The sequence below is a fragment of the Miscanthus floridulus genome, chromosome 8, assembly GCF_019320115.1.
Source record: "Miscanthus floridulus cultivar M001 chromosome 8, ASM1932011v1, whole genome shotgun sequence".
In the NCBI taxonomy this organism is placed as follows: domain Eukaryota; kingdom Viridiplantae; phylum Streptophyta; class Magnoliopsida; order Poales; family Poaceae; genus Miscanthus; species Miscanthus floridulus.
The window spans coordinates 198,162,245-198,176,288 of record NC_089587.1 but is presented as its reverse complement, the minus strand read 5'-3'; the positions used below and the strand labels follow the sequence as shown (position 1 = coordinate 198,176,288).

The following is a 14,044-nucleotide window of genomic DNA, read 5'->3' as shown; positions in this document are numbered from 1 at the left end:
CGTAAAATCAATTTACGGAGGCGGACGTCTTATTTTTGGAGGCGGTTGTCTTAAGACGCCCGTCTCTGTAAATCAATTTTCGAAGATGGGCACACTATAAGACCCGCCTTCGAAAAGGCCGAGACCCAACAGGCCCAGTCGAGGTCCGATAGTCATCTTCGATATAAATACAGGAAGTTAGGGTTTTCATTCACTCAATCATTTCTCTTCCTTTCCCTCTCTCTCCTCTGCAGAGCAACGCGCTCCCTGGCTCTCCTCTCACTGTCCCTCCTCAGCCGTCGTCCTCTCTCTCTTCCTCACTCGCCCTCTCCTCTCTCCCTCCGACACCCTCACTTGCCCTCTCATGTCTCCCTCCGCCACGGCGGCGCTCGACGCGCGACGTGGGGCTGTGGCGGTGCGAGCCCGTGGCGCGGAGCCATGGCGGCGCGAGGTTCTTGTCACGGGGTCGGCGACGCGGGGCGCCACCACCACCTGGCGCGGATCCGCACCCCTTCTCCACCCCGAGGAGGCCGCTCCTTCTCCGGCCACGGTAGGCCCAGATCCGAAGGCGGTCAAGCGCTGGCGCACCTCCACCACCGGCCAGCGCCTCCTTCCCCACCGGCTACGCCTCCCTCCCTCTCCCACGACAGTGCAGGAGGTCCTAGATCCGGTGAGGAGGCAGCTGTGGCGTGCTCCACCACGACGGCGGCTCCCTACCGTGGGTCACGTTGAGATCCCACGAGGAGGAGGCCGGCCGCATCTAGATCCGACGAGGAGGTCGGCCGCACCTGGATCCGACGAGGAGGCCAGCTGCGCCCAGATCTGGCGGAGGAGGCCAGCTGCGCCCAGATTCGGTAACGGCGACGACAACAGGCTCGATTAGGCCCGGTGGCGGGCTCGATTGGGCTTGCTAGTTTTTTTATTTTTTTTAAATCGATTAATGGAGGCGCGGCTTAATGCGACCGCCTCCGTTAATCGATTAACCGAGGCGGGCAAAGCAACCGCCTCAAAAAGGTTGGATCAACCGTGACCTTTGATTGGAGGCGGTTGCAATGTCCACCTCCATTAAGTTTTCTGTACTAGTGATACTCATTAGTGGCACTAAGATGCGTGCTAGTTACATTGATGCACGGAATGTGCCTGCATGACCAAATCAAGCAATGTGCTACTTGAAATATGATAATGTAAATGCAAGCAAACATATGTAGTACACGTAAAAAATGCAACACAAGGTGTCGGGGACCAATACCAGGGTACCTGAAGAGGAGGAACTAATGGTCATCAACATTGATTCATCCGAGCAGTCAAGAGTGCGACTACAGCTCCAACCGACCCCTAGGTGCATGAGATTCGCCTCGCCCGAGCTCTAGGGGCTGGCTCTGCCTCGCCCTACCCCCTGGTGCGCGGGCTCCGTCTCGCCCGACCTCTAGAGGGGGCTCTGCCTCGCCCGATCTCTAGGTCGGGGGCCTCGGATCGCCTGGCCTCTAGGTCGGGGGCTCCATCTCGTCCGACCCCTCAGGTGCGGCTCCTGACGGAAGCTCGTACCACCACCAACCACTACGGGCCAGAAAGTACAACCTAAGGCCAAGCTTCTAGCAACGTGTAGGGAGCGGGCACATCTCAACATGACACGTGCCCGCGACATGTCACTCCAGGGAACTCACATCACCAATAGTGATGGACGCATGATCACTATGCTGCCTACTCCCTGTACGACCGCTGATCAACACGCTGGTTCGCCGCGTCGTCCGCCGGGACGGAATAGGACGTCACGACCCGCTGACAACGCCAGGGCATGGCATCAGTCGGTCATCTGCAGTGTCGGTGGGACCCGCATAAAGGAGAAGAAAGGCCCGTCGGTCTTAGAAGCCTTCCTCTCCTTGGCTCTTCTCCCTCTTTTTCTCTCTGTGTAACCTACTCTTCCCCTTCGTCTATAAAAGAGGAAACAGGACGGCCCAGGAGGGAGGACAACGGTTCACCACTCTACGCTACTGTAGACATCAAAACACATGCCCTAACACGCCTTAGGAGCACACGCACATCAAAGACTTGGGACCTGTCCCTCTCTCGCTTGTTTGTAACCCATACTATAAACTTTCAGTGCTAGTAACACGAGCAGCAACGACGAACTGGACGTAGGGACTTTTTGCCCAAACCAGTATAAATCTCGTGTCATCTAAGCACACCATCCGAGCTAAACGCGCAATACTAGAAATTTACTAGTTGGTAACTCGAAACACCGACATAAGGCAAGAGCGACTTCTTGAATGCAAGAAGTAGAGCAGCTGCTACGATTGGGTGAACTCGTGCCACAACCCCAAATCTACATTTTGGGATGTGACTAGAAAACACTAAATAAAATAAATAATTTAATATTTTCTAAACAATTTCAAGTTTTATTTTAGTTTGTTGTCAATTTGGAAATGGAAATTAAGGCTTTATAAAACTTTTACAAAGTCAATGTAATCCATTTGCTTACATTCATGCCTTCGCTTTAGCTTTACCGTGTGGAAAATGAATTTCTAACGAATAAGATTACTTTTTCAAAAATAAAAGTTCAAATTAAGCTTTAGGAAACTACTACAAAAAAATAAGTTCAAGAACAAGTTTGAATTTTTTTAATAAAAATTTATATGTTTTAAAATATGTTTGGAAAAAGGTTAAAATAAAGTTGTTTTGAATTTAAAATTTTGATTGGAAATAGTTGAAAATGGTTATTTAAAAAGTAGAGTTTAAAATATTTCAAAGGATCTATTTTAAACTATTGCTTAGTATATAGTTTAAAAATGGTTTTAAAAAATAAAGTTTTAAAAGATAAAAGGTAAATAAAGTTTTCAAACTGTGATCGGGTGAACTAAATTTGTTGTTAATTTAAAGAGGGTATCTACATTTTGGGATGTGACTAGAAAACACTAAATAAAATAAATAATTTAATGATTTATTTTAGTTTGTTGTCAATTTGGAAATTGAAAATTTGGCCTTATAAATTTTTTACAAGTCAAGGTAATATGTTTGCTTGCATTCATGCCTTCGCATTAGCTTTTAGCACGTGGAAAATGAATTTCTAACGAATAAGATTTGTTATTTTTCAAAGTTAAGTTCAAGTTCAAGTTTGAAAAGTATTTTTTTAGAAAAACTTATATGTTTGAAAATATGTTTGTAAAAAGGGTTTAAATAAATGTGTTTTGAATTTAAATTTTTGATTAGAAATAGTTCAAAATGATCATTTAACAAGTAGAGTTTAAAAAGATTTCAAAGGATCTATTTTAAATTATTTCTCAGTATATAGTTTAAAAATGGTTTTCAAAAATAAAGTTTAAGAAGATCAAGGTTTAAAATATTTTTAAAAGTATATTTTTAAACTTCTACTACAAAAGTTTCAGAGTTCCCAACCTAAATAGTTTTGAAAGAAATTAAAACCTTGTTCAACAAAAGAAAACCTTTTTTCTACCGTTTTTCTTTCTTGCTTCTGTCCTGCGGCTGCTTTCGGTCCAGCAGCCGCGCGCGCGAGCCATCCCTCAGCTCCACGCCCCGCCTGCGGCCCGCTCCCTCCGGCCCATCATCTGGAGGCAGCCCAGCAGCACCTTTCCCTTTCCCTTGCATTCCTCTGCCATCCCGGGCCCTGCAGTCAGCCCCCACCTCTATGCTCCTCCCACCAGCAGACCAGCACCACTAAACAAAAAAATAACCCCAGCAGACCAGCAAAGTGGAAACAGCTGCCACCGCTACATGTTTGGTTCCACTTTGGAGTGATAGCAGCGCAAAGGTTTATATACAGGGATAAATACGCCAATCCAAACAGCACAACAGCAGAAGTCAAGAGCTTCTACGGAGCGGCGACTGCATCTAGATATCAACGGCGACGGCCCCCTACGCAAGTGGCTGCTCTTCAGTTGCGTCCGCTCCTGCCCAGGCCCAGCCCAAGTGCGAGTAGCTCTTTCTCCGGCGGTCGTGACCCTCCATCCCTCCCTCTGCTGATCTCCTGCATCGGCGGCACTCTCACTTGTTAGGATCATGGTGCACCTATGTAATGGAGTAGATTCGGGGTAGGCTTTTCTTAGATGGGGAAACAGTTGTTGTACCTTGGGATGGGTCACCCTTTTGGTACATGGCCACTAGTGTCTTGGCAGCTCCGGCGTAGACGCCGGTACCGCGGTGTTGTAGTGGCGATGCAGTGGATGTCCAGTGGCGACGGTGGTGACCCTGCAGGGGCGACGGCGGAGTCGGTGGGCTTCCCGTCGCTAGCAACACTCCTTTGATCGGATCAGGTTTACTGTGGTGGATCACGGTGGCTCAGACCAACCTCGTAGTTAGAGCCATGATACCCACCTCTCTTTTATATGTGCTGTGCGACAGGGGCCCATCAACTGTATTAGGGTTGGGCGCCCCCGATTAGGGCGCAGAGATAAGGGCCCAATAGACCGTTGGGCTTATTGGTGGAGATCAACTAACATTCTCCCCCTTGATCTCATTACTATCTTTCAATTTCATATCATTTACTTTTGTTCATTCCATTACAGATTAGCGCATAGAGCATGTCTCATCGTCACGGTACATTGTCGATAGATTTAACAGCTACAACACACTACTATGTTCTGAAATAGATACTTATCTTTGGGCCTTCTTTTGTCCAGGAATTTTAGGCTTTCCCATAAACCCATGCTAGCTACACGTTGGGTGGTAAGCCTTTTGTAAGCGGATCCGCAAGCATCTTTTCTGTACTTATATGCTCAAGACTTATGACTTGATCTCGGACTTTATCTTTCACAACATAATACTCTATGTCAATGTGTTTGGTAGCACCACTTAACTTATATTGTGAGCATACTGTACTGCCGGATTATTATCGCAGTATAACTTAAGTGGCCTATAGATGTTGTCAACCACCTTCAAACCGGGTATGAACTTCTTTAGCCAGTTCACCTGTCCCGTTGCTTCATAACACGCTACAGACCCGGCATACATTGTGGACGATGTAATGACGGTTTGCTTTGAGCTTTTCTATGAAATAGCTCCCCCTGCGAGAGTGAATTCATATCTAGACATTAATTTTCTATCATCTCCCGCATAATCAGAATCTGAATATCCCACTATATGGAGTGAATCAGATCTTCTATACATCATCATGAGGCCTTTCGTTCCTTGCAAATAACGCAAAACTTTCTTTACTAATTTCTAGTGTTCTGTTCTAGAATTGTTCTTGAATCTATCAAGTAACCCGGTAACAAATACCAAGTCAGGGCGCATACATACTTGAGCATATTACAAGCTTCCGACAACTGAAGCACATGGAACCGTTTTTATTTGATCGATCTCATATTGGTTCCTAGGGCATTGAAAATCCCCATATCTGTCACCCTTGACTATAGGAGCAGGTGAGGGACTACATTTGTGCATACAGAATTTCTTTAAGATCTTTTCTATGTATGCCTTTTGTGATAGTCCTTATACCCCTTTACTTCTATCTTAATGAATCTCGATCCCTAGAATGAACGAAGCTTCACCAAGATCTTTCATATCAAATTTTTAAGGATAAAAACTTCTTTGTCTGCAACAGTAGACTGACATCACTACTAGCAAGTAAGATATCATCCACATACAGGACAGGGAAGATAAACTTTCCATTCTTAAACTTGCATAGACACAATTGTCCTCTACATTCTCTTTAAAACCCAAAATTCCTTATTGTCTGATCAAACTTCAAGTACCACTGTCTTGAAGCTTGTTTTAATCCATAAATAGATTTCTTTAGGTGGCATCCCATTCGTTCTTTTCCTTCCATGACAAAACCTTTCGGTTGTGCCATGTAAATATTTTCCTCCAAGTCTTCGTTGAGAAATGTCGTCTTTACATCCATCTGATGTAATTCTAAATCGTAATGTGCCACTAATGCCATTATGATTCTGAAGGAATCCTTACATGAGACTGGAGAAAAGATCTCATTGTAATCAACCCCTTCTCTTTGCGTAAAGCCTTTTGCCACAAGTCACGCTTTATATCTTTCTATATTCCCTTGAGAGTAAAGTTTTGTTTTGTAGACCCATTTACAGCCTACTGTTTTAGTTCCTTTAGGAATTATTTCCAAATCCCAAACTCTATTGGCATTCATAGATTTCATTTCATCTTCCATGGCCTCAAGCCACTTTGATGAATGATCACTTCTCATGGCTTCTTTAAATGAGGTGGGATTATCCTCCATTTGAAATTCCTCAGTGTTGTATACTTCATTGTCAGCAGGAATAGCTGATTTTCTAACTCTTTGAGACCTTTTAGGGGCCTCCACATTTGGCACATCTTCTGTTTGAGACTGTTGTTGCTCCCCCTTATGTGTGGCAATAGGTTCTATAGGATCCTGAAGAACAGGTTCCTTATCATCATTCATTGTTGCCACAGGCGGAATAACAACAGGTGTTGGCACCATAGTATCTGACACTATCGGTGCAGCGACAGCAAGTAGTGAGAAAAATAGCTCATGAATCATTGGAGTGGGCGCATACACCCGTTTCTATTCAAGGTCAATTTCTCGAGCTACCATGCTCCCCCTCATCAATTCATCCTCTAGGAAGTAAGCGTGTCTCGTTTCCACAAACTTTGTATGTCTCTCTGGACAGTAGAAACGAAAAACTTTTGACTTTTCTGGGTAGCCAATGAAATGGCAACTTACTATTTTAGAATCTTGCTTCCCAATGTTTGGGTTAAATACTTTAGCCTCAGTAGGGCCCCCACACACGTTAGTGTTTAGTGAGAGTACTCTTCCTGTCCATAACTCATACGGCGTTTTCGGCATCGACTTATTTGGTACTCTATTGAGAATATGAATGACGGTTTTTAACGCCTCCATCCACAGGCTCATCTGTAAGGTGGAGTAACTTATCATACTGCGCACCATATCTATCAGGGTACGATTGCGTCTTTCAGCTACTCCATTCTACTGAGGTTCGCCCAGTGTAGAATACTGGACTACTTTGCCATTCTCCTGTAAGAACCTTGCAAAAGGTACAGGAATTTGGCCATATAGGGTATGCCGACCGTAGTACCCTCCCACGGTCGGACCTTACTATCTTAATCTTTAAATTGCGTTGGATTTTAGCTTTTGCCTTAAATATCTATATTTATCCAATGCTTCTGTTCTTTTTTTGATTGGATAAATATAGACATAACGGGAGTAATCATCTGTGAATGTTATGAATGAATCATTACCATCCACACTCTTTATAAGAAACTAATCATTACCGTCTACACTCTTTATAGGAAACTAACTACAGATGTCTGTGTGAATGATCTGTAAAATTCCTACGCTTTATTTAGCATCTTTCTTAAATTTCTTTACATACTTTTCTTTTATGCATTCTCTGTATTGTTTTAAATCTGAGAGCTCTAATGGAGGAAGAATATTGTTCTTAACTAGTCTTTCTATTCTCCCCCTCAAAATATGGCCTAAACGACAGTGTCATAATTTCGACGACGCATCGTGAGCTCTCTTATGCCACCATTTCCAGATTAACACTATATCAACAGCTGCTTTATCAGCTAGGTAGCATGTCTTTGAAGAGCCAGTGAACCGACTCTTTATTCTATCGAGATACTCGGTGACCGTGTCACACTCTGGGATTAAGCCCACAATTACAGGCTCAATCGTATTCTTTATCATAGCCAAACATTTTTTGTTGGCAGTGACCCACTTCCTATGCACAAGGGCATAGGACATCTTTCGAGATTTCAAAATCCCTCTCTTTAGTTGCCCAAACGGCATCATCCTCGTTTGTCTCCCTCACCGGTGCCACAGGCTCTGTGGAACACGGCGAGGTGACTAACCAGTCCATCTTAGACAAGATGAAAACCAGGTTAAACTTTTTCTTAACATAAAATAACACCATTGCATGCCTTGATTTCAACGTTGGTCAAAATCAAAACATACAACTGTTCGTATACACTAATTCTACATCACCGTTGGGCAGAAATAGAATTAATGTATAAAATCATTAAAATTTACATCTGTTCTTATACACTAATTCTACATCATCGTTTGACAGAAATAGAATTAATGCATAAATCATTAAAATTACAATATTGTTATTAACAACGTTGGTCAGAAAATAACAACAACATAATCATGTCAAAATCTCTTTTTCTCCAATTAAATATCACATTGGTTCAAAATAAATGGAGAATAAACATTTCTTTAGCAGCGGAAAAACTCTCTTTTTCTCCAATTAAATATTATATTGGTTCAAAATAACTGGAGAATAAACAATTTCTTTAGCAGCGGAAAAACTCTCTTTTTCTCTAATTAAATATCACGTTGGTTCAAAATAACTGGAGAATAAATAATTTCTTTAGCAGCGGAAAACGTATACTCATTTCTTGAATTTTACCCATAGGAAAAAATTACTTTTTCTATTTTCTTTAAGTCATTAATCAATTTCTAGGAAATAAACATTTATTGGAAAAAGAAAAACAAAAAATTGATTCATTTCATCACTGTGCATTCAGCCTAGCCGTCAAAACGGCCCGGCCCATCTCCCTTGACGCGCACTGTTCTGCGCTCTCCCCCGCGCCCAGGCCGTAACCTGGGCCTGGGCCGGGAAACTAGCCTGGTGCTCGCGGCCGCCTGGGCTGAAAATCAGCCTGGTGAAATCTCGCCGTCAGATCTCATCCGACGGTCGAGCGCAGGCTTCGCAGGGTCAAAAACCCGCTCGGCCACGACGGCTAGAAACCCTAGCCTCATTCGCTTCCCATCCTTTCTCTCTCTTTGCTCTCTCTCTCTTCTCTCCTCACACAGCAGCGAGGTGAGCGGCGACCGAGCGGACGCAGCGAGTGAGCGGGCAGCCATGGCGTAGTCGCCGGCCCCCTCGTCGGCGTGCGCGCTCCCCAGCGGGTGAGCGCGTCGCCGTCGAGCGGCCTGGCCGCGGCGCACCTTTGGCCGGATCCCGGCGAGCAGCGCCCTGGCTCGGCCTTCTTCTCCCCGCGTGCCGGTGAGGCCAATAGCGCTGCGCAGCGGCGAGGTAGGCCGCCTCTTCCCCTTCTTCCCCCTTCCCCTTCTTCTTTTGGGATTAACCCGATATGGGGATGGGGTTAAAAATTAGGGTTAGGGTTTCGACATTTGCACTGTTCTTCTTCCCTAGAGGATCTGCGTAGGTTTAGGGTTCGGCTTTGACTCTTTTCTAGGGCTGAATCCCTCTTCTGTTCTTTTGGATCTTGTTTCTCTTTTCGGTTGAGTCCGATTGGGATGGGATTCGTTCTAGGGTTAGGGTTTCGCTTTTCTTTTGATTTCTTTCTTTTCGGAGTTCATCCGAATCAGGATCTGGGGTTCGGGTTTCTGTTCGATTCGGTTCATCTCATTTATTTGATTCTTTTCTATTTGTACCGAATCATTCTCTTCCCTTCTTCATCACGAGTTAGGGTTAGGGTTCTTTTCTCCGTTCCTTTCTCTTTTCCCCTTCTTTTCTTTTGGATCCTTTTCTGGATTTTCTTCTCAGATCCGAACGGAGGAATGTTCTTTTCTTGCCGCGCGCCGGCGAAGACGACGTTGTGGCAACTTTCCCGCTCGGTGGCGGTGGTGACCAGGAGCTGGGTCACATCCGCCACCCCCGGTCCCTTTTCTGTTTTCTTTCACCCGGTTAGGGTTAGGGTTTCAATCCGAAATGGATTGAACCCTTGTTCTCTTTGATTTCTTTCCAATGCACTACCCCATACTTTGACCTTGGCTCTGATACCATTGTTAGGATCATGGTGTACCTCTGTAATGGAATAGATTCGGGGTAGGCTTTTCTTAGATGGGGAAACAGTTGTTGTACCTTGGGATGGGTCACACTTTCGGTACATGGCCACCGGTGTCGTGGCAGCTCCGGCGTAGACGCCGGTACCACGGCGTTGTAGTGGCAATGCAGTGGATGTCTAGTGGCGACGGTGGTGACCCTGCAGGGGCGACGGCGGAGTCGGTGGGCTTCCCGTCGCTGGCATTACTCCTTTGATCGGATTAGGTTTATTGTGGTGGATCACGGCGGCTCAGACCAACCTCGTAGTTAGAGCCGTGATCCCCACCTCTCTTTTATCTGTGTTGTGCGACAGAGACACATCAACCGTATTAGGGTTGGGCGCCCCCCATCAGGGCGCAGAGATAAGGGCTCAATAGACCGTTGGATCTATTGGTGGAGATCAACTAACATCGCTCACGCTAGACGCGAGCTGCGGTGATGCGTTCGCGGCCGCGGCCGCTGTGCCTATACATGCAGTGCCAGCGTCCAACGATGGAAATTAGACGAAGGAAGATAAGGCAGGGCTCACGTACAGTGACACCGTCAGGAAGAAACGGACAAGCAAATTGGGCCAATGCCCAGGATCGTAGCTAACTGTCTAACTTGGGCCAAAATGGGGAGGTGAACAAGATAATGAAAAAAAGGAAAATGAAATAAGTGAGGAGGTAGCTTCAGGCTTCAGCAAACAAATTGAGAGGGTAACCGTTCCAATCTCACCCTCAATCCAAACATGCGATAGGATTGTTCCATCCCATTTCATCTCTTCAACCAAACAAAAAACAAGAATCATCTCATCTATCTGGTCTATCGGGTTTGTTTTCTATCCAGTGCCTCCTGTTCTGATTCTTTTTTTCTCGTACAAACATCAAAAATAAATAATAAATAATGTATCATTATGCCTTTAAACCATTGACCATTCCCTCCGCTCCATGGGCGCTATAGCCCATGCGTCACCTTCGGTACGACGTTGTCCTGCGCCGAGATCCTTTGGTACCGGAGCGGAAAAGCTGCGTAAACAAGGAGCAGGCGAGCGAGGCGTGCAACCGTGCACGTTGAAAGCGAGTGAGGTGGAGCGAGTGGACCTTACGGTTGGGCCAAATAGAATTAATTGGCAGCACGAAAAAAAATAATAGAGAAATTTTACCTCTTTAATATTATAATAAGTATAGCTATAGATATAAATTAAAACATGGATCATCCAATGGTTCAACTAATCAAACATTTATATTATATGAAATTAGTGTTATAATATATTTACGAGTAAATATTTCTGTACATTGCAACGGAAAAAGATATCAAATCTTAATTTGAGGCTTAATAGGACCCTATCATGTTATTACCAGCATTATCTTATATCATCATAAAATAAGCTATAACTTTTAAACTTTATAGAAAGGATAAAACATAAAAGATATGTAGCATTCCCGTCCTTTTCTACGAATGTTTGATTGTTTTTTTCATTGCAACTCATGTGCATAAGAGCGAAGGGATTTTTCCAACCATCTTTTTTTTTTACTTTCCAAAATACCTATGCGCCCTCCATGTCCTGTACCGTATGTGACCTAGACTCACATCCATGCTCATGCGAGTTAGAACGACTCGCGTACAACAATTGTCAACACATGGACACATTTGCTAGTAGGACATACAGAGACTAATAAGGAGATAATCAGATAGATAACCCAAACTGGAAACAGCAGGAAAAACATTTTACACATATGCTTTTATTTTGGAACTGCCGAAGATAAACAAAAATGAAAACAACACAAGTAGTAACATATAACAAAATAGGGTTGTGGGGGGGGGGGGGGGGGGGGGGGGGGGGGGAGCGGAAGGGAAGGGGGGAATGGGAAACTATTAATATAAATCCAAGGCTCCTCAATGAATCGTACAGTAAGGAACAAGCCTTCTGCAGGTAACAAGCATTCTAGCCTATTTACTTTCCTCCTAGCAATGCGTTCCCTGAAGGTTGGAATACCATCCAGGTAGATCGATTCCCTAATAACTACATTATATATACACATACTTGCCGATTAAATATTCATATATATATATATATATATATATATATATAAGTAAGTAAGTAAGTGCTTCCGATATAAATGTATAATATATTCTAGCCTTTAGGCTTGAGCAGTTTCACGTTGGTCTCGGACGGTAGGGCAATGCCAACTTGCAGCCACGGCGAGGTCTCCCCAGCCATGTTCATGTCCTTGAGGTCACTGATCTTGGCTCGTTTGGCACTCGTACTATCCGCTTCATCCTCGGTGGCGGCGCTGGCTTCCGGCAAGTCGTAGTGACCACTTGTCGCCGCCGTGTTGTGCATGTTTCTCGCGTTGGTATGTCCGGCCCATGGGTGCATGTACAGCGACGCCGGTGCATTGAGGCTCAGCATGCTTTCGTTGATCCCGGCTGCTTGTCTCGTGGCAGCTGGATCTGCAGATTGATTCATGGGCACGTTGAGGTCAAGACACGAATCGGACGTCCCATACACCGGTGGACCGAGGGTGAGCTGCTGGCACATGGCGGCGTGCATGACGTGATCTTGAGTAATGAAGGGCAGCTTGGCGACCGCCGCCGTCGGGTCCCCGGCCACCGTCGTGAGCCAGTGGCACCGCTTGTGGCCGCCGAGCGCTTGCCCTGACATGAAGACGCGGTGGCAGATGGAGCACTCGTGCACCTTCCCCTTCTTCTTGAAGGGTGAAACGGTGGAGGATGAGGGCGCCTCGTCGACCTGCATGATATTATCCATTTCTGGTGCAGAGGTGGCCGCGACAACCGCGGTGGTTCTAGCATTTAGCATGTTGACTTCCGCGTTGCCATCGACACCGTTCGATTCTGTGGTGTCGACGATGGCGGGGATGGCTTCAACCACGACCTTGACGTTGTCATTGGAAGACGCCGCGCTGGGTTGCGGGGAGTCGTTGCGGCTGCTCTCTTCTAGCTTGGCCGCGAAGCACCCTTTGACCTTTTTGTGGCTGGCACGGTGGCCGCCGAGAGCCTGGTGAGACGTGAACACCTTCTTGCATGCCTTGCACTCAAATAAGCCACGAGGCACGGCCGGCGACGGCATCACTTGTGGTGGCGCCAGAAACTTGAACTGTGGTACGGTAGGTGGTAGCATAGAGATTGGTTGTGGAGGCACAAGGAATCTCTGCTCATCCTTCCTCGCCGGTGCACGCTCGCCCTTGCTCGTCGATGCGTATGGTTGTTGGTGGACGTCAGCAATGGCTTGCGGCTGCACGCCGCCACTCGATGATGCCAGCATGACGAGGCAGTTGGCGAGGTCCTCCTCCTCCCTTGACGTGGTCGGCACCAGCTGCGGCTCATCAATTTGTGAACCGTTGTCCACAACGATCACCTTGGTCCGGCGTGTACGTTTCCCTTTCGACCAACCGCCGGCTGCCAATGCTAGGTCCTCCTCATCTTCGCCATCGATGTCGGCGCCGGCGATGTTGAGGTCGTCCTTCTCCCGATCGTAGTTGCACCTGCCGTGATCCAGCAAAGATTTCCACGACGTGAACTCCTTCCCGCAGTTCTCGCACACCCTGCAATTCTTGTGCCGGCCCGCATTGGTGCGGAGCGAGTACATGCGCTTCGTCGCCGCCGCCTCCGAAGAGTCCCATGCGCCGGCGCAGGGGACGGAGTCGTCGTCGTCGTCGTCTTCGTGCGCGTCGTCGTCGGCGCTGAGCCCGTCGTCGGTAACGCCGTGGGCTCGCATGTGGCCGCCCAGCGCGCGCCCGCACATGAACCCCTTCTTGCACACCTTGCAGCGGTGCTTGTACGCTTGCGGAGGTGGCGGCAACGGCGGAGGGGGTGGAGGAGGCAGGGGCGGCGCCGGGACCACCGGCATCGGCGCCAGCGGCTGCTGGTTCTCCATAACCATCGCCATGATCGATCTATCACGACTTGCCTGTGGACATCGCCATGATGCATGCAGCTGAGCTGAGAGGAGGCATTAAACTGAAGATGATGAGAAGCGGGCGCTGCTTCTACTTTATATACCTGCACGGCGGACCATTGCTAAACATAGCCCGTGCATGGCGAGCGGCTCCAATCGTGGGTCCCTGAATGGACGGGCCGTACATTGTCAGCATCAACTAGGAGTTGCGCGCCAAGGCCGCGCGATCCCATCAACGCGGAAGTGAACGTCCGAGAGTTGCGCTGGCCCCCGCCGTTCTGCGCGAGCAACTCTTGTGCAGGTCAACATGTATAGTTAGTACTAACGGCACATCCTTGCTGGACCCGGAGGCTAAGCAGGTTTCTTAGAATTTTTCCCCGATCCAATATTCGGGATCGAATAGAAC

At 46.8% G+C, this 14,044-nt stretch overlaps 1 protein-coding gene across 1 annotated transcript; it reads right to left on the bottom strand.

The window, feature by feature from the left end:
• Positions 1-11,571: 11,571 nt before the first annotated feature.
• Positions 11,572-13,686, bottom strand: LOC136474515 (uncharacterized). The gene has a single exon (XM_066472087.1). It carries the CDS (start codon positions 13,627-13,629, stop codon positions 11,854-11,856), a length of 1,776 nt encoding a protein of 591 aa, XP_066328184.1. The 5' UTR covers positions 13,630-13,686; the 3' UTR covers positions 11,572-11,853.
• Positions 13,687-14,044: the final 358 nt, after the last annotated feature.

What these genes read in the sequence shown, in the direction of transcription:
- LOC136474515 (XM_066472087.1), bottom strand. Translation starts at nt 13,629, where the DNA reads ATGGCGATGGTTATGGAGAACCAGCAGCCGCTGGCGCCGATGCCGGTG.